Source organism: Vicia villosa, linkage group LG2 (genome assembly GCF_029867415.1).
Source record: "Vicia villosa cultivar HV-30 ecotype Madison, WI linkage group LG2, Vvil1.0, whole genome shotgun sequence".
NCBI classification, from domain to species: Eukaryota; Viridiplantae; Streptophyta; class Magnoliopsida; order Fabales; family Fabaceae; genus Vicia; species Vicia villosa.
The window spans coordinates 217,747,054-217,768,228 of record NC_081181.1 but is presented as its reverse complement, the minus strand read 5'-3'; the positions used below and the strand labels follow the sequence as shown (position 1 = coordinate 217,768,228).

The window sequence follows — 21,175 nt, the reverse complement described above, 5'->3', positions numbered from 1 at the left end:
AACATGCAATATAATTTTAAAATAGTTATTTTAATTTAATTAAATCTTAAGAGTTAAGATTTTTAAAGAAATTTATGACATATTTATTTAAAAATAATTTTAATACTAGTAAGACGAGTATACAGTTTATGTTTATGATTATTTTAAAAATAATTTTATTTAAAAAAAATTATTTTGGAATTATGGTTTTAGTCTTGAAAAATATTTATAGTTTTAGATAATTTTAATTTCAAAAAAAATACTAAATATATTTAAATTATATTTTTTATTTATATTCTAAAATTAAGTATATTTATAAAAATTATTTTAATAATGATTAATTCATCAAGTAGAATTATTTTCAGAATCTCTTCATATGGAAAGTTTAAATATTGAGCATAAGAGATAAAATTCTGTGAGGTGATCTTCATATTAAAAACTTTAAATCTTAATCGTTAATAAAATCCAACAATTGATATTAGTAGTTCTCGTTTCTCACATAAATATTAGTTCTCACCGGATACGCTCCCTATATATATATATATATAAAAGTGGCTTATAGGATATGAATAAAGTGGTGGAAGAGAAAGTTCCCATGGAAGAATAATTCTTAATTTGAATTTGTGATGACCTCATCATCTTCAATGTAATAAATGATGCGGTAGAAATTGATTGAATATGTTTATTTGTTGATCTCTTAAGATAGAAGAAAGAGAAAAAAGGGTTGACCATTTTATGATAGAAATGCATATTTTTTTGATATAACAATAATAATATTGAAACTAATAGTAGTATCATATCAAATATGAAAAGTTTGAAAATAATGAATGTAATTAAATTAAATTAAATACTTTAACTTATTTTTTTATTTTTAAAATAAATTAATGCATGTAGGAAGGTTTTTCTATTATATTCTTAGACACAAATTTGAAGTAAATGTTGTAATACTTTTAAGAATAAGAATAAAAGGATTGTGGAACAGTTAAGAAATGCACAATAAATGTTATAATTATGTGATAAATTCGTTCATAAACTACTATTTTTAATTTATTTTTCATCTAAATAATAATGGAATACTTAAATTCAATGTATGACTAAATAATGATGAAATATATTATCTTTATTGACTATTAATTCTTGAATATTAAGAATAATTTTATTGAATTTAATATGATGATAATTTATCGTTTCAAAAATTATTATCTTTGTAATCATGACACTATTTTTGTACTTTGTCATGGTAAGCTACAAGTACACTACAAGATCTTCAACTCACAAATTAAACTTGAATGTAAAATTAGAGTATCTTTGAATTGAGATTGAGACAAAATAATGACAAGACAATGATGGAATCAAACAATGATGTTTTCTTTTTCTTTACACTTTATTTTCTCTTTCCAACCTAAAGTATCTTTGGATTGAGATTGAGACTAAAGTATCTTTTGATTGAGATTGAGACAAAATAGTGACAATGATGGAACCAAGCAATGATGTTTTTTTTTTTTTTTACACTTTCTTTTCTCTTCTCAACCTAGCTATGCTATGATTTGACTATACAATGTAATATCATAAGTGTATGTTATATTAATTTTTTTACACATTCAATTAAGTAGTTAATACAAATTTTCTTAAAAAAGACTCTTAACTTAACAAATCAATCATATCAGAAAAATAATATACAATTGTACATAATTAATAAATAAAAATATGTTTAAGATTTATAATAAATAATAAGAATATAAAATTGTAATATCCTAAATTAAATATATTTAAAATTAATGTATCAATCCAAACACGGAATACATTTTGTTGTTTTTATAATTATTTATATTACTAAATTTTTTAGTATTTATTTTTGGATATATTACCATATTCTTGATCTAAATATTTTTACGGGCACCAAACCTTTTTCTAAACATTTAATTACTATTTTTCACGAGTACCAGACATTTTTCTATACATTCAATTATTATTTTTTTTACGGATATCATATTTTTTCTAAACATTCAATTATTATTTTTTTACAGGTACCAGACATTTTCTACTAAAAATATATATATTTAAAACAAATGCGCGTCATATACCAGAATCCGTGCGAACGCACGGGTTTGTTACTAGTTTATTCAAAAAAAAATCATATTTTATATTATTTCCTATTTTTTATAACTGATTTTGTATCTATCTACTATTATCTTGAGAAATTATATAAACAAACTATCTATATTAGTTTGAGTTTATTTTTTATATTTTTTATTTATTATTACAATTAAATTTCTTCATTTAGTATAAATATTTTAATAAAAGCTACATATATTTTCAAAAGTGGTTTTTTTTTAAAAAGTGGTTTTTTTTTTTTTTTTTAAAAAGTGTTTTTTTTAAAGCTATATATATTACAAAAGTGGTTTTTTTTTTTATTTCACACAAATATTTCAACAAATTAAATATATAATTTTGATTATGTTAATTAATATTAATTTCATTCTACTTAACCAAATATTTTTTAAACGAATTTTTTCAAAAATTTAATTATTTAGTCTTAATTTTAATTTATAAATTAGATTCACATTTTGACTTTTAAAATCGTAATTGATAAGTTTATTTATCTATAATAACATTTATTTAAAATAAGTTTGTTATGTCATGTGTCCCTTCCTAATTCGTTCTTGATAAATTTTCATATTCTAAATATTTTTTATTTGACATAAATATCTCACCAAACTACCATATAAATTTTTGAATAACATTGTGTTGTTAAAAAATTAAAAATATAATTAGTTAAAGATGATATATAAAAAATTATTATATTTTTTGAAATATGAAAGTTTGATGTGGTGGAGATGGGACTGACATGCAAGGTTAGCACTCTCACACCTGAATCAGTAAGAGTACAAGAAGAGTTTTATGAGTGATAATGAATTTGAATACTTGAGAAATGGTATGTCTTCTCTCTTAAATTGGAGAAACGAGTAACAACGGTAAGTGTAGAGTGAGGCGTGGATCGCGGATAGTAAGTTTAGAGTGAAGCGTGGATCGCGAATAGCGTTAGATTGATTTGGATGGTCATCAAAGCTCTAGCGGGCAAAATCGTTTGTTTCCAAGGGAGAATGACATACATGTTATGCACGTTTTACTTTCTTCACTGTATCATTGGGTCTTTCGTCTTGGGCTTCACGAACAGTTGATAATAGTTGTCTTCCAATCTTTTGTCTACTTTGCAGGATGAGGGGTTTGTCAAATTGTGCTTCAACCTGACTGCTAGATTCTAGGAAGTGAAATCCTTTGATATGATTTCATTGCCATCGGGAACAGACGCATTTAATACCCTAGTAATATGTAATGTTTCACTAGGAATAAAAGATGTGTGTCCCTATGTTAGTTGATGATGATGTTTTCTCTTCTCTAAAGCACTTGAGTACTTTGAATAGTTTTCGTTGAAATCCCAACTGTTGGTGGTGCACAATGCATTGTATGATCTTTAATGAATGGGTCACTTATAAGAGGTTTTTAAAGCGTTGTTTTGCCCTTTTTTCTATCATTAGCGACTTGCAAAAGAGTTTGCAAAAAGTTTATTTATGTCTTTCTTGTCATTCTTTCTCGCGAGCTTCCCTTTTTCAGCTTTGCTCAAATTCATATGAGATCTTCACACGTTGGCACTTGGCATGCATGAACTATTGATCCATTTCTTTCAAATATAGTTAATGTTTTCTTCTTGCTTTTGCCTCGTTATCTAGAGTTTCCTAGGTAGTGAGCTTTTGACACATATGTTTCTCTTTTTGGGAGATTTTTTTATTGTTGACAGTTTCTTATATGAGTGTTTGTGTTTGAACTTGCTTGCTCATCTTATCTTGTCTGTATTAGGCTCTTCTTCGTAGCGCTAAGGACTATGGAGATTGCACCAACTATGATTAGGAAGGCAAAGTAAGATATCTCGGTAACTTGGTGGATCTGGAAAATTGGGGATCGTATTTGCTTTCGTCGTGAGGATGGCTTAGACCATACTTCAATTGATGTGGATTATTCGTCCAACAGAGGAATGTTTCCAATAGAAGAAGATAAGAGGGTATGGGACCAATATGACAAGTGTGTCATCCCTTTTCACAAGTGCTTATTCTCTTTTAGGATTTCGTCTTCTATTTAATGATTTTAAGATTAGTGTTATGAACCACTTGAAGAATGCCCCTTTTGCAGTTGTTTTTGCTGAGTTGGATGTTTGTCAAGATTTTTTAATATTGGAATGAGTACTAGAGGGATAAGCTGAATCTGAAGTTGTCTTTCCATCTCTTCAAGACTCAAAATAGTACAACTAATAAAACGTGTGGTTTGGGTTTGATTTCTTTGGGGCAAAACTCCAAATTCTTTGAGACCTATTCTAACATTATGAAGCATTTTGCTTGTTTTTCTTACTCATCTTATTGAAAAGGCTCATGATAAAATATGTAAAATACAGTGTGGGACCCCATTTGTATGTACAAACTTATTTCATAAGTTATGGAGCCAGTGTCATTTTTTTTGTCGGGAAACTGATTTTACGCTTATAAGGAGGAGAACTTGTTCCAAAAAGAGTTATACTTGAATAGACAACTAGTGTCCTTATACAAAGAGCTTGGTTATGCTGTCATTATCATTCCACATGATGCAACGTCAAAAAAATGGTTGAAAAGGTTCATTGAGACCACTGGCTGGTGGATGTTACAATCAAGGGGGAGGAAGGTTACCTTTGGTAAGTGACATGGAAGCCTTACTTATTTTGATTGATGCTTAAAAAAATTCATCTCATGACGTCTTCCTTATAAGTTATCCACATGCGATGAAGAATGAGGAAGCAATGTGGCAGATGAAAATGATTCTCCTAGCTACCTCTTTTCTGGTGGGTACTCCAAATACTTTGTTTACCAGGGGAGCTTCTAGCATACACTAACTACACACATTAAAAAATTCATATTGAAATATAGAACAACTCATCAAAATAAGAAATTTCAAGAATTATGAGAAAGAAATGATGACAGGAATACGAAGCAGACATCACAATCATATAAACCAAAGCCATAAGATCTAAAATGGATAACCAAATTTCAAAAACCAGAACAAGTTATAATCTAAAAAAACATAAATAAAGCAAAATAAATAAAACAAAAAAATGCAACAAAATGAGTGCATGACAGAAGACGGCTAATGGGGGGATCCTTCGAATTCATTGAGATCATCCATGAGAAATGACTAAGTTCATATCATTCTGGAGTACCTTCAGAGGGGATGGCATGTTGAGCTGAGAAAAGGGTAATGATGTGATTTATTTACTCTGGATAGTTTTTCCTAGTTTTATAAGCCAATAGTCTCTGCTATGCTAATATTCACTCACCCAAATTGTGGAGGTCATCCCGAGTCATAAAAGAGGAGCTATTGGAATTGGATGGAGGAGTGTAACACCCCGGACTGCTTTCAGGATGATTGATTGATCCCACAAACCAACACGAGTCTTTTCAGCATGATTTGTCCTCACTCGCACACTTTTCGGGAAACTTCCCAAAAGGTCACTCATCCCACAATTGCTCCAAGTCAAACACGCTTAAATGTGGAGTTCTTATGGAACAGGCTACCGAAAAGAAGATGCATCTTGTTGGTATAGGTAATACCCATCAATCCTTATAAACTTTCCTTCAACCGTGCAGTCACATACCTGCACGGCTTCAGAATCCCTCTCATTCTGATGTGGCGACTGTTAGGAGTGAATTAATGGTATTTTCATGTGTTAAATTAACTACCTTTTGAGCTAAAAGTGAATATATCTTGTGATTTTTACGGATTTTATAGTTAGAATTGAACTTTCGAGGAATTGTAGAACGACTTGCATCACTTTGGGTGTTATTTGTGCAGATATTCAAGTTAAGAAGCAAAGACGAAGGAACATGCAAGTGTAGAAGCTCTGAAGAAGAGGAATCACAAAGAATTGAGCTAAAGCAAGTGGCGAGCCGCGCCAATCATAGGCGAGACGCGCGAGAACCCTCTGACTTGGGTTCGCGCCGCGCCAGCCCGTGTCGCGCCGCGGTGATTGTGTTATAAAGGAAAAGGCTATAAATACAAGTCCTAATCCTCATAAACCATAACTTTGAGAAGAGAGACTTTTAGTGAGCGAAATTCAGAGAGCAATCCTAATCCAGAACAGCAAACAACATCCGACGGAGAATTCAACATCAATTGAAGACATTCCCTTGATGAAGATGAATCCATCCATGAAACCTTGTTTGTTCTTCATGTCTATGGAGAGCTAAATTCCTCTTGTTGAGTTTAAGGTAGTAGTTAACTTATGAATATACAGTACCATTGATTAAGTCTTATGAACAATTGTTTGAATTTATTATCAATAAGCAACCTTGTTTTTATCTTAAATCATTGTGGAGTCTTTGATCGAAAGAAGGGATTCTAACTTTTGCCCTAGGTTACTATATTGATTCAATCTCAATTTGCAGAGATGGAATTGTGATTGGGTTTTCATAATTATCATTCTTTATTACTATAATCGATATTGATATTTGGGGAGATCGAATCTCATACCGGTAAAAGTTTATCTAATTTGATTTGCAGACATGGAATCATATTTGAGGATAAGTGAAGATAATAATTCAAATGATTGTTCGATTAAGGTTTAATTAATAAATTGTATAGGAATAGGTTGATGAACCCTGGAACTCAACATATTCGTTCATCATTGTTATTCATCTTTAAGCTTTTTATCAGTCAATTATTATTCCGTTATATGCAATTTGAGAATAAACAAACAAACTCAACTATTTTTCTCACTCAAAATAACTAACTATAGAACGGCAGTGATATTAAACCAATCCCTGTGGATACGATATATACCGAAAATATTTACCCACAAATACTTTCAACAAATTGGCGCCGTTTCCGGGGATTGGTGTCAATATTGCACGCATTGCAATAGTTTTATTTTGAGTTTTTGTTACTATTTTATAGATTTGGTTGTTTCACTCGTTTGTTAGTTTGTGCAGAAATTCGTGTATGCGCAGCAAAGTTCCCAGTGATCAACTTCTTTTTGATCCCAAGATCGAAAGGACCGCTAGGAGGTTAAACAGCAAAACACGAAGAAGAGCAAACATAGCAAGAGCACGAGACAACGCAACCGCGACATCGTCACAACAACTTGAAACAATTGACGAGTCGCAAGAAGGACTTTTCTTTCACGAACTATTCGCCGAAGAAGAACAAGAAGTTATTATACAACCTACTGTTATCAACATGGCTGCTATTGGTCCATGTGCAAATAGTCCAAGACTCAACCCACAGTTCGTTAAAACTGCCGCCAACGGGCGAACTTCAGAATTGAAGACCGGTATCAAACAGTTGGTCTGTGCAAGTCCTTTCGCCGGATTGGATCACGAAGATCCGTATACGCATCTTACTCGGTTCTATGAATTAGCAGGTACAACTGGTGTAGCTCAAGCTGATGAAGAAGCACTATTCAAGAGGTTGTTCCCACACTCTTTGTTATCTAAGGCAAAAGATTTGTATCTGGATCAACCCGAAACAGTGATGACTGACTGGAATACCTTAGAAGAAAATATTTTGGAAAGGTTTTACTCTCAAAACCGATTCTTTGAGGCAAAAACAGCAATAGCAGTATTCTCTCAAGGCAGTAATGAATCATTGAATGAAGCATGGGAAAGGTATAAAGCTATGTTGAGAAAATGCAAAGGACACGGTTTTGCAGAAGTTGATCAAATCCACATGTTCCGTAACGGTCTCACAGCTACAAACAAGACACTCTTTGATGCCACAACTGGTGGTTCACTTATGTCCAAGACACCTGCTGAAGCTACTCAGATAATAGAGCGAATGGCTCTGAATGATCGGCAAGGGAATCATGATCGAACTATCAGAGATAAGAAAACTGGAATTTTGGAATTGAATAACAGTGATGCTCTGCTGGCCCAAAATAAGTTACTAACATCGCAAGTGGAACTTTTGACACAATAAATGTCTAAATTACCACAACAACTCAAGGAGCTGAATGGTGTATCTAATTCTTATCAAGTTTCGAAGTGTGAGTTATGCAAGGGAGAGCATCAGACAGGATTTTGCCCGCCAGTGTTGGAAGAAGAAGTGAATTACATGAACAATAATCAAGGACAAAGGCAAAATCAATATCAGAATCCTCCGTATCAACAAGGTTATCCACCAAGGAATAACAATCAAGGTTATCTACAAAGGCCGCATAATCAAGGATATCAACAACAAGCCTTTCAACCTTACACTCAACCGTCGCCACAACAACAAGGAGGACAATCTAAGTTGGAAGAGACCATGAATCAGTTCATACAAGTGGCAATGACAAATCACAAGAATCAAGAGGCAGCTATAAAGAATTTGGAAACTCAAGTGGGCCAACTAGCTAAACAGATTGCAGCTAATCAATCAAATGCAACATTCTCAACCAACACTCAAGAGAATCCAAAAGAGCATTGTAAAGCGGTGGTGACAAGGCCTGGGCAAAAAGGAAGTAATAATGAAGTTGAAAAGAATAATGTTGAAGATGATACGGAAGAGAAAACTGAAAAACATGATGGAGAAGATGAAGAATATGAAATTATTGATACTAATGCTGAAGAAGAGCATGTGAATAAAGAAGTTAAAAAGAAAGAAAAGCTGAAAAGAAAGAGCAGTAAAGAAAAGATGGCAAGCAACGTGATACCAAGTCAACATTTGCCATATCCCCACGCCCCATCAAAGAAGGACAATGCCCGACAATATACCAGGTTTATGAGCATCTTCAAACAACTTCACATAAACATACCATTTGCCGAAGCACTAGAGCAAATGCCCAGATATGCTAAGTTTATGAAGAACATGCTCACAAAGAAAAAAGGATGCAAGGATGACTCAACTGTGATGCTTGATGCCCAATGCAGTGCTATAATCCAAAGAACTACTCCACGAAAGGAATCCGATCCAGGGCAAGTAACTTTACCGTTAAATATTGGAAGAAATTTGAATGGTGATGGGTTAATCGATCTGGGGTCGAGCATCAACTTAATCCTGTTAGCCATTGTCAAAAAGCTAGGAAATGTGGTAATGAAGCCCACTAGTATGACACTACAATTAGCCGACAAGTCCATCACTACACCTTATGGAGTGGTTCAGGATCTGCTAGTTAAAATAGACAAATTCTTTTTTCCGGTGGACTTTGTGGTAGTCGACATGGAAGAAGATCATGAGGTACCAGTAATTCTCGGAAGGCCATTCATGAAAACAGCCCGAATGATGATTGATCTGGATGGTGGAATCATGAAAATAAGGGTGCAAAATGAAGAGGTAAACTTTACTCTGTTCAAAGCCAAGGAGCATTTTAAGAACAAGAGTGATGTTTTCCAAATAAATGCAACTGCGGGAGCAACCAAAGAAAATAAAACCCAACCTCCTGGACCCTATCAAGTTGGACAAAAGGTGCTTCTGTACAACTCGAAATCAAGATGTCTCCTAGGTAAAGCAACACAAAAGTGGTCTGACCCATTTATAGTAAAAGAGATATGCAACCAAGGAACCATTATAGTAGAGAATCCACAGACAACAGAAAGAAGAACTGTTAATGGGAAAAGGTTAAAAGCTTACTTCGAGGGAGTGGAGCAAAGTACACCACACCTAAAGTCTTGAAAGCATGCATCGTCGAGCTTGAACGACGTTAAACAAAGCGCTTGTTGGAAGGCAATCCAACGTGGTAAGAACATTTTAGTTTTTCAGCAATTTTTACATTTTTATTCTATCATCAGATCACTATGCCAAAAAGGAGGGGGGACAAACAGAAAATTTCTAAAATTTTGAAAACTGGCGTGCCTCGCTATTGAAAGGACGCGGCGTGAATCCAAACAAAAGGGTCTCGCGCGTCTCGCCAATAAAGACCGAGGCGCGATAGTGCGTCTTTTGTTTTTTATAAAACTCAGAAATAGGGTTTTAGTGAACCCCATTTCATTTGTTTGTCCCCACTGAGCAGCCACACTTCTCCAGCGAGCCTCGAGCCAAAAATTTCAAAAATTTCATTCATTCCCATCATCTGCATCTCATCCCTATCACAACTCAAGGTATGTATCTGCTCTTTTGCTTTTCAAATTCATAAGAGGGGTGTGTTGAAACCCCAAGAATGGGTATTTAGATCTAAGCTCTTGAATGACCAAAATTTGAAAAAAAAAAAAAAACCTAGGTTAGAAGATAGATTAAAGTACTATAAGTATGGCAAGAACTATCAAGTGACTTCTGTGTGGTTGCCCTATGCACCACCATAAGTGGCTGAAAGTTTCGCCACAGTCGCGCCGCGCCAAGGACTCGCGAACCGCGACTGTGTTCAAATTTTTACAAATTCTTTATGTATCATTGTATAATGATGTGTTTGGGTGCGGTAATATTTCTCTGTGCAGATGCAACAAGCCAAGAGAGGTCGTACCAAGTCCACAAGTACCGGCCCTCGTGGTGCCCCTATTGCCCGACGCTTCTTAGGACCTGCCTAGAAAGAGAGGTTTACTCAATTAGCCTCTCGCACCATTCTCCCAGAGAAGTTGATTGTCCCGAAACCCGAAAGCGACTACAGCACATTGTGGAGTTACTTTGAACATAGAAATTGGGGTCGTGTGTTTGAACCATACACTGAGATCAACATGGATATTGTGAGGGAGTTTTATGCAAATGCTCTCAAACTTACTCCAGAAACTGTGGCTTACAACTACGAGACGTTTGTTAGGGTCACACAATCCGCTTTGACCGACAAGCGATAAGTGAGTTTTTGGGTAATCCACTGGAGTTACCTGAAGGTGAAAAATGCTATTATAGGAGTCACCTATATGAAGGATCATACAGGTTGGATGATGTGACTAGGAAGATCTGTGCCAAGGGAAAAGGACCCGTACTTGGAAATAATGGGGCACCAATCCACTACCATAGGAAAGATTTAAATGTCGATGCTCGAGCTGTGTTGTCAATCATGAGTTACAACATCCGACCTAGGGCACATGTAACCACCATTCCTATGGATGCAGCTTTGCTAATAAGAGTCCTCATGTCTCGACATTCAGTGGATATAGCTACGATTATGGCACAAGAACTGAGGAGAGCAACTCTAAGTGATAATCAGCACGGGATTAACGACAAATGTGTCCTACCATTCCCTGGTCTAATTATGGGTTTGTGCCATGCTGAAGGAGTGGATTGTTCTGATAAGGGACATCTATTGATCCACTCCACTATTGATGATGTTTACATTGACAGGTTTTGTAAGACTCTATTTGAGAAGGAACAGCATGCTGCAGCAACAAGCTCTCAGGCAGGACCATCTGCTGGACCTCCTCCCTCCTTTGATCCGCTGGTAGCACATCACTACTATGCATCCATGTGGGAGGCTAGTCAGCGGTCTCATGTTTTCTTGCATGATGTGATGCAGCAGCAGTACAGGAACACCATCTGTACCCCTGAGGAGCGTACCTTTCCCACTCGAGAAAGCTATTTCACATACTGTGGATGGTCAGAGTCCGATCCTTATCATGTGGGGGTGGGGCCACTAGTGGAGCTGATCAGCAAGGGCAAACTGAGCCAGAGCATGAGGAGGACAGTGTGTCAGATGATGAGGATCACATGTGGTGATTGTGAGGAAGGAGAGATTATTATGGATTTCCTGCTTTTTGTTATGATTGTCTGATGATATTTTTAATTCCTGTCATTTAGTAATTTTCTTGATTTGTGAATTTAAGGTGGCATTTTTGTCACCATGACTCAGTTTAGTTTTAATATTTATGTTTGAATGATTTTATTTTATTTATGTGTCCCCAATTTAGAAAGAGTACTACCACAACAAAATGAAAATCTTAAGCAAAGTACCAACAATGGAGCAACATGTATGAAAGTGGTAGTGAGTGAATGTTCAATTTTTTTTTCCAGTTTTCACTTTCTTTTTCAATAAGTAACAAGTCAGGTATGAATCTTCAAACTCAAACTCCTAGTGTGTGCATGAAACATAGGTTGTTAGAAAATACTTGGCAGAAGTTCTTTATGGTACACTATTTTTGTTGGATCAGCTTAGCCTTAACCATTGTGAGGAAAGCTTTCCATTGTTTACTATATGCAGGAGACCATCGATTATTTTGACTAGTTTGTATCATACTAAACCATCTATCGCATCATTTGTGGAAATCTGTGGAAGTGATTTAGGCATTTGTTTGAATCTGAGAGTTTCTTTGAGCCGATTCCATCTTAAAACTTATTTTCTTCTGTAAGAGTGTGATCCTTTACTAACTATTCTTTGAGCCTAAGGTCAAGGTAAATTTCATCATATGCACCAAGGAAAAACCTGGTGAGTTTTGATCTCAGTAAAAAAATTTGTTGTGGACCATCAACCACAAAATTTGGTGATGTGTTTTCTCTTTGACCTTCATAGAAAGTAGGGGAGCATTCATATAATCTAAATACAGGTTGATCTCCAAGTTGGGGAGAGTCATAATCAAAAGAAGAGTAAGTCTGTAGGTGGTAATTTGCAAAGAACGAAAGAAATTCGTAGCTTGAAAAAAAAACAAAAGAAGAACAATGTTTGAAAGAAAACAATTTGTGAAAATAAAAAAGAGAAACATCGAGCTACGAATGAAAAAGAAGAAGGGGTGAAAAAGTTGAAGGTATAAAGGAAAAGGAAAGGAGTTATGATTCGGATGCTTCCCTAGAATAGGAACAACCCTCGTTTGTCTTCTTTTCTTTGAATCTTAAACCACACTACAACCCTGGAAAGACCTTCTGATTCTCAGATTCCACAGGACTTGATGCTAACAATATGGTGAACGTATGATATGGATTTTTGTTGATTTAATTGTTTGGATGAGTGTTTAACCCCTCTATTATTCATCATATTTTTTTTATGAGAGTGATTAGTGCTGATTCAATTGCAATTGTGTAGTGTTTTGAACTTCTGGAGGTAATTTTCTTTCAAACTCTGTTTCATGTATGTGTTCAGAGTTTGCAGGGAGATAAGGAGTATATGATTTGGCTGCTGAATTGAGGCATTTGAAAAACCTTTTTGAAAAACTTGTGGCATGATTGTTGGTATGTTTTTGTTGTTTCGTTGAGGTAAGTAATTTTGTTTAGGGACAAACAAAACTCTAAGTTGGGGAGAGTTTGTTAGGAGTGAATTAATGGTATTTTCATGTGTTAAATTAACTACCTTTTGAGCTAAAAGTGAATATATCTTGTGATTTTTACGGATTTTATAATTAGAATTGAACTTTCGAGGTTCGATGTTAATTGTAGAACGACTTGCATCACTTTGGGTGTTATTTGTGCAGATATTGAAGTTAAGAAGCAAAGACGAAGGAACATGCAAGTGTAGAAGCTCTGAAGAAGAGGAATCACAAAGAATTGAGCTAAAGCAAGTAACGAGCCACGCCAATCATAGGCGAGACGCGCGAGAACCCTCTGACTTGGGTTTGCGCCGCGCCAGCCCGTGTCGCGCCGCATTGCGTTATAAAGGAAAAGGCTATAAATACAAGCCCTAATCCTCATAAACCATAACTTTGAGAAGAGAGTTTTTTAGTGAGCGAAATTCAGAGAGCAATCCTAATCCAGAACAGCAAACAACATCCGATGGAGAATTCAGCATCAATTGAAGACATTCCCTTGATGAAGATGAATCCATCCATGAAACCTTGTTTGTTCTTCATGTCTATGGAGAGCTAAATTCCTCTTGTTGAGTTTAAGGTAGTAGTTAACTTATGAATATACAATACCGTTGATTAAGTCTTATGAACAATTGTTTGAATTTATTATCAATAAGAAACCTTGTTTTTATCTTAAATCATTGTGGAGTCTTTGATCGAAAGAAGGGATTCTAACTTTTGCCCTAGGTTACTATATTGATTCAATCTCAATTTGCAGAGATGGAATTGTGATTGGATTTTCATAATTATCGTTCTTTATTACTATTATCGATATTGATATTTGGAGAGATCGAATCTCATACCGGTAAAAGTTTATCTAATTTGATTTGAAGACATGGAATCATATTTGAGGATAAGTGAAGATAATAATTCAAATGATTGTTCGATTAAGGTTTAATTAATAAATTGTATAGGAATAGGTTGATGAACCCTGGAACTCAACATATTCGTTCACCATTGTTATTCATCTTTAAGCTTTTTATCAGTCAATTATTATTCCGTTATATGCAATTTGAGAATAAACAAACAAACTCAACTATTTTTCTCACTCAAAATAACTAACTATAGAACGGCAGTGATATTAAACCAATTCCTGTGGATACGATATATACCGAAAATATTTACCCACAAATACTTTCAACAGCGACCACCTTTGCCCTCTTCGGCCTCAGGTGTTCCATGCGGTACAACCATCCATCACCTTCTTCGGCCTCGGGTGTTATATGCCCATCAGCTTTCGCATGGTTCGTCCTCGAACCACATCGTACTGGGAGAGGTCTAGCTCTAATACCACTAATGTAACACCCTAACTTACCCCGTATAATTATATAAGAAATTACTAGTAAAAATAAAACATATTCCGAAAATCATTAGGGTGCTACCTTCAAAAATTACATAAAAGCTCATTTGGTAGATACGCAACACATAACACTAATTCATCATGTATGAAATTATTTTCTTTTAATCGCAGCGGAGAGTAATAGTAAGAATCATTCACAAATTTTCAGCTAAACGCCACTTCAAGCTACTTCGGATTATCGGCACGTTACCACTCAAAGTTATGAATTGTCGAAGTTTTACAAAAATGCTGTCAGCTTTAGGAAATCGGTTTCCCCAATACTGGAAATCGGTTTCCGCAGTGCAAATGGTCATTTTTCAAAATTTTCGTTCAGGAAATCGATTTCCTTACTGTGACAGTAAAACATTCTGCTATTTCTAATGCTACGGGAATCGCCCCTTTCAACCATAAATTCCAATTTTTCCAAGCCAAAACAGTGACAATTGACTCTATAAAATACACATACATTATACCCATCATCTCAACACAATCTACATCAACATTATGAGCAATTTCATCAAATTTGGCAGAAAATCTCACAATATTCATAGTATCATAAACACATCCAAAAACCCAATTTCAGAATCAGAATCCATCTTTTTTAGTACCAATGATTCCACCCAATTAGTATCAACATCATCACAATTAAGGGACCTCAAAAGATTCATAAAACAACATCATCACAATCAAGGAAACTCAAGAGATTCATAAAACAAAGAATAAAAATAAGGGTTAATAGTCATTTACCCCCCTGCCATATACGCGAATTTTGATTTACCCCCCTTTAAAAAAAGTTTTGGATCATCCCCCTATAATTTTAAAATTCTAAGTGTTTTGCCCCCTAAGAGGAAAAATTACCCTCCTGTAAAAAAAAAATTATTTACCCCCCTGATTTTTACACGCTTAGGGGGTGCCCAAAAATTATAAGGGGGTAATCCAAAACTTTTTTTTAAAGGGGGGTAAATCAAAATTCGCCTATATGGCAAGGGGATAAATGGCTATTAACCCTAAAAATAACCATCGCATACAATTCATAGAACCCTAATTTCCACCATTCCCCACCATTATACAACCCCTTATAAGGTTAGAACCTCACCCTTACCTTAGTGTTCTTACAAAACTTTAACCTTCGAAATGAGAGTTCTTCCTCTCTTGAGTCCTAGCCTCCTCTTCTCTCTATTTACACGTTCTCTTCAAAAGTTCTCAAACTTCTCTATATTTTCCAATTCTCTCTTTTAAGTTAACCCTTCACTAATTCCTCTACACTAATGGGCTTAACTCACATACCCCCACTAATACTCATGCTAACACATCTTTATGGTCCAACTAACTAATCACTCTATATTCTATTATTATTATTATTATTATTATTATTATTATTATTATTATTATCTAATACAACCAAAAGAAAATAATAACAATAATAAAATACTAATGATATTAACCTTGTATTATTTAAATAAAATAATTATTAACTAATATTACTAGTTAGTTACTCACAACACCGTCCATCTCTACACTATTGCTCATGCACCTCCCACGCCTTAATTTCTATATTTCTAAAGCAACTACCCCATTCTAAGGACCTCACTTCGCATCAAAACACCTATCTTCGCATGGAAATGCAAGACATCACATAAACAAATAATGAAAATATTTTAGATAAAATCGGGGCGTTACAAGGAGGTTCATCTAGAGTAACTGGAGCATACACATTACCTGTCAAATCTTCTGTAAGAGGGAATTCTTGCAAATGAGTGTAACCGATTGGAGCAAGAGGATTGTTGGCAAAGGATTTCTCATAGATGAGAAAAAATAGAGTTTGTGGATCTATGTGCTTGCAGGTATGAAAGTGAAAATCCCCAGAAGATCCATTGGAAGTTTTTATGACGACCACGACAAAAAAAATGAGTGACAATAAATTTCTATCTGAATTGCAAGGATCAAATCATAATATCTCAGGCTTTATCAAAAGGAGACTCAAGATCAAATTGCTTACATGATAAGAAGAAATCTAGCAAGGAAGTCTAGAAACTTTGTGAAAGCTCGTCAGGTCATGTTTGTCTATTAGAGTGCCCCGAGTATTGTAAAAGTAAATGAGTATCTTAGAGGTACTAAGGCAACTCACACACACCTAAAAACATTTGCTCAAATGTTTTTAAGCCAAGATAAGTGATTAAAAAGTTGTCTAAGCCTTTTCAAAACTAGTTGTGAACAAATCAATTGATTGGTAAGTTGTGTCAATCATTTAGGGAAAATTTTATGAGCCAACCAATTGATTAGAGCATTAGGCCAATCGATCAGGGAAACTTTTCTGAGCCAGCCAATCAATTGGAGCATTAAGTCATTTGATTGAAGAATGGCTAATCGGTTACAAAAGAACTAATGACAACACATTAAAAATTTGCAACGAATCTGTATCGAATATATCCTTTCTGGGTTTGTTAAATGATTAAAATATGTTGGTCAATCGATTTGACCGTTATGCCAATCGATTATCATTAATTCGGCCTATGGATTATTTTTGTTTTGGGATTTTCCAACTAGTATATAAATGAGGCTGGCCTCCATTTCATTTAACACCATTTTCCAATGTTTTACATTTTCTTTGGAATTTATTCATTCTCTCTCCATTCAAAAACTTTCTTTCACTTGATATTACCTTAGTGTTTGTGAGTGAAGCTTTGCTTGTAAAGAATAAATTTTGTAAGTGGTTATTGATCGATAAATTAGACAGTGTACTAATTTGCCAATCTAATAATATAAAAAAATCCCAAAGTATTGGTCTTAAGGACTGTGTGATATTATAGTGCTCGAGTTTCGATTCAGTTAAACAAAAGCAATTGGGGATTTTGAATGGGTTTTTATTTCAAATGAGTAAATAAGAGAAAATTTAATACATTAGAAAATAATACAAGTAAAGCATGATAAGAATGAGGGATTTGAAACTAAATTTGTTAACAATCCTAAATTGACCTTGTAACAACTTATTTTATCACTACAAATTATCAGCTCTCAAAGGTATTCATTCCTAACTCCTTAGTGAATAAACTTTTAAACATTATAATTAATTCCTATATCCATAGTAAATTATATATGAAATTAAGCTTTTGATTATCAATAACATGTCGGTTTTAATACAATATCCCTAGTCCTAGGTGATTTCTAATATAAAATACTACAGCCAAGCGTCACTGTTGAAAGACCTTCCTAACAGATATACGTAAATAAATTCTCAATTTGAGAAAGAGAAAGCATTAAAATCAGAAAGAAATGAATCATTTAGAAAATAAAATATAATTCATTGTAATGATCGATTCTGAAAAATTAAACCAATTCAAGAACAGTGACATATCCCTAGCATTGGAGGGTCTAACTACTCATAATAAAAAAAAATTAACATCATAAAAATGTTAAACATTACACAAAGATTAAACATAAAGCTTCTTCAATGGAGAAATCCCTTGAAGTTGATGCTCCATCTTGCTTCTATTGTGTTCTTCAGCTCCTAATTCATAACTTATCGTCAAAAATTAAGATGAAACCTCAAAAAATCATTTCCTGACGTTAAATAATCAAGCTGTTTTTTTTTAAATTATGGGCATCCACATAGTGCATACATGTATAGGTACGCAAATGGATCAATAAAAATCCACCTTCGATTCTTCATGTGTGTATGAATACGCGTCCAACTCCTATTGCATCATCTCATACGCATATGGGCTGATGGGTCTTGGCCTTCGTCCTCGCTGATACGCATAGGGAAGTGTATGATGTTGCCTTGCCTCATTGATACACGTATGAATATGCATATTAGCATATGAAGCACCATCTTGGCCTGATATGTGTATGGCTGCATATTGGGTTGTTGTGCTACCTCACACGCGTATGGATACGCATATGAGCATGAACTTAAGTTCTTTGCTCCTTTGGCTTCCAAACTTGCACAGTGACTTGGATTTTGATCTAGTCACTTTTCTCTTTTCTCCAAACCTGTCAAACACATGAAAACCCTCTAAAAAGAAACCAAGTGACACCAGGAATACTTAAAACAGATGTAATTACTGAGTACATGAAAATGACATCTAAGCCACTCAAACTATATGAAAATGCATATAAATCACAAACTCTTACTCTTAAAACAATGATAAATATAGCAGAAATGATGATTGATCATAATCTCAAACGTAGCTTGTTGTTTTTCCTCAAGTACTCCCTCCGTTTTTTATTATAAGTCGTTTTAGACTTTTCACACAGATTAAGAAAAATAATAATTGTTGTATGAAAATGAGAAATTGCGAAGGTTTTTACAAAATTATCCTTCATTAATATCATGTGGAAGATAAATTTATATAATTGAAAGGAGAGAGAATAATAAATATTTAAGGATATAATAGGAAAAATAACATTAATTATTCATTGGAATTGTAAAGCGACTTATATTTAAATACAAAACTTTTTTCCAAAACGACTTATAATAAAAAACGGAGGGAGTAACTTTTAAGAGACAAATATTCAGCATACCAAATCAGATAAAGTTAAAAGTACGATACCTCTGAGATCTTTTGCAATTTTTTTTACCATGAAAGTGAGTTTTGCCTATTTACCGAGGTCGACTGATCTTCCATATTTTCACTTGATGATTGTAGTGGCGCAAAAAATACCCGAGCGTAAGAACGATCGAAAGTCAACAAGAGTTGCCACCGAAGTTTATTTTTGAAAGGGGAAACACCGATAAAACCGTAATAAAACATAAATATGGTCATCGCAACCAAATTCATGCCCAGGAGTCAGTTATGCGCGGGGAAGATATTAGTACCCTACACATATGTTGTACCCAATGACAACCGTTTAGTTAATTTTACGAATAAGAGTGTTAACTTAAGGTATTCAGTTTCTTTTAGCTATTATGTTGTATTTACAATAGGGAAAATTTTAGGGCTTTTTATTAGGGTGTTTGACGAGACGTTGAATCTTTCTCCTACGTATCCCCAAGTGCAATGGGAAACTCAAAGCTACATAGTTTTGGGTAGAAAATGTTTGTTTATTGGTCGATTTTAGCGAAATATTTTTAAGTCGTATTCGAGCGGAAAAATATTGCTTGCTCTCAAATGCGGGAGTAGGGAACGTTATGTATCCATCACGTCGGAATACATAAAACATGATCCAGATTCTCATAGATTATGTTTTAATCGCATTCAAGCGAACAACGTTGCTTACTACTCACTCATGAGCAAAATAAAGTGTTAGTTCGTGCTTCACATTGGAATGGATAAAACATCATCCGTTTATGAAAAAGATTTTGGTCGTGCTTGGGCGAAAAAGTGAGGTTTGATTGGTTGAAATTATTTTTAAGTGGATGACGAGTATTTGAAAGGTAAGTTAAACAACTTGTATCAAAATACTCGGGGGGAAGAAAAAGGCATATGCCCAATTAATCCTTTTTCACCCGATTTAATTGTGAAATATGTGATATGAAATAAGTCATGATTCCTTAATGAATGACAAGCATTCAAAAGGCAAGTTATACGGGTTGTATCCAAATACTCGGTGGAAAAAAGACCTACGCCAGATTATTCATTTTTCCTCCGCGAAAGAATGGATTAAATTTAGTTAACTATTGTGTTTTGAGAAGATGACAAGCATTTGATAGACAAACTATACAACTTGTATCCAAACAGTTGGGGATCACATGGATATGTGAAGTCAAGACTCTCCATCTATTTTGTTTTGATGAAAACAAAGTAATAATTAAATGATCATGGCAAAAGTATGGAAAAAGCCTCAAGTGCATTTAATCAAATCAAGTACTCAAGATTCATCATGTGTAAAAGCTAGCATCAAAGAATGCAAGAATTATATTTTGAAGACTAGCATTGATCTTGATTTATTAAGGTATAAGCATGCAATTCATATTGATAAATTAGTGCTCAATATTTTCCATAATTCACTTTCATGCATAAATTATTCATATTAAAGTTCTCAAATTATCATGCATAAAAATATTTGATTCAAATGCATAAAATGCTTATTTTTTATCATGTATTGTAAAATTTATTTTTCATGTTTGAACCATTTTAAATCACTTCCAAATATATTATTTTTCATGTTTGAACCATGTTAAATCACTTTCAAATATAATCTATTTACTTGGATAAATCAATAGATGTTGCGTTATGTTGGTTCAAATAATTAGACAAATTACCGTGCATAAAAATCTTTGATTCAAATGCATAGTAAAATAAAATAAAATAATTTTTAAAAAAAAATTGTCAACACTTTTTAAGTCATGTCTGGTTAACTGACTTAACAAAACCTGATGCAGTTTAAAATTTAAATAATTATTTGAAATTCAAAATTGCTGCGAACTTGTTAAGTCAAGTATCCGTTTGAACCAACTTAAAAAGTTCTATACGAATTTGAAAATAAACAGCAATTCTTTAACACCTTTTCATGAATCTTTTTTATTTTAACATGACATTTGTTCATGATATTTTTTCATGAATTCACCATGATTCATAAAGGTGTTATGCTCTTATAAATACATTAAATTTCAAATTACAAATCACCTCTTCCATTGCAATTAACATCACTATATCCATTCATTTTCCAAATCAAGTGTTTTGATACTTCAACTTTTATTGAGAATTTTTTTTACATG

General features: G+C 33.9%; 1 protein-coding gene across 1 annotated transcript; it reads left to right on the top strand.

Annotated features, from left to right (window-relative positions):
* Nucleotides 1–7,236: 7,236 nt before the first annotated feature.
* LOC131651340 (uncharacterized) lies at nucleotides 7,237–10,496 on the top strand. Its single transcript, XM_058921005.1, has 4 exons — nucleotides 7,237–7,420; nucleotides 8,444–8,753; nucleotides 8,907–9,213; nucleotides 10,407–10,496. Exons 1-4 carry the CDS (start codon nucleotides 7,237–7,239, stop codon nucleotides 10,494–10,496), a joined length of 891 nt encoding a protein of 296 aa, XP_058776988.1.
* Nucleotides 10,497–21,175: the final 10,679 nt, after the last annotated feature.

What these genes read in the sequence shown, in the direction of transcription:
- LOC131651340 (XM_058921005.1), top strand. Translation starts at nt 7,237, where the DNA reads ATGGCTGCTATTGGTCCATGTGCAAATAGTCCAAGACTCAACCCACAG. An exon ending in AATGCCCGACAATATACCAG is followed by an intron (nt 8,754 to 8,906) that starts GTTTATGAGCAT and finishes TGCCCAATGCAG; the next exon opens with TGCTATAATCCAAAGAACTA. An exon ending in ACATGGAAGAAGATCATGAG is followed by an intron (nt 9,214 to 10,406) that starts GTACCAGTAATT and finishes TTCTCTGTGCAG; the next exon opens with ATGCAACAAGCCAAGAGAGG.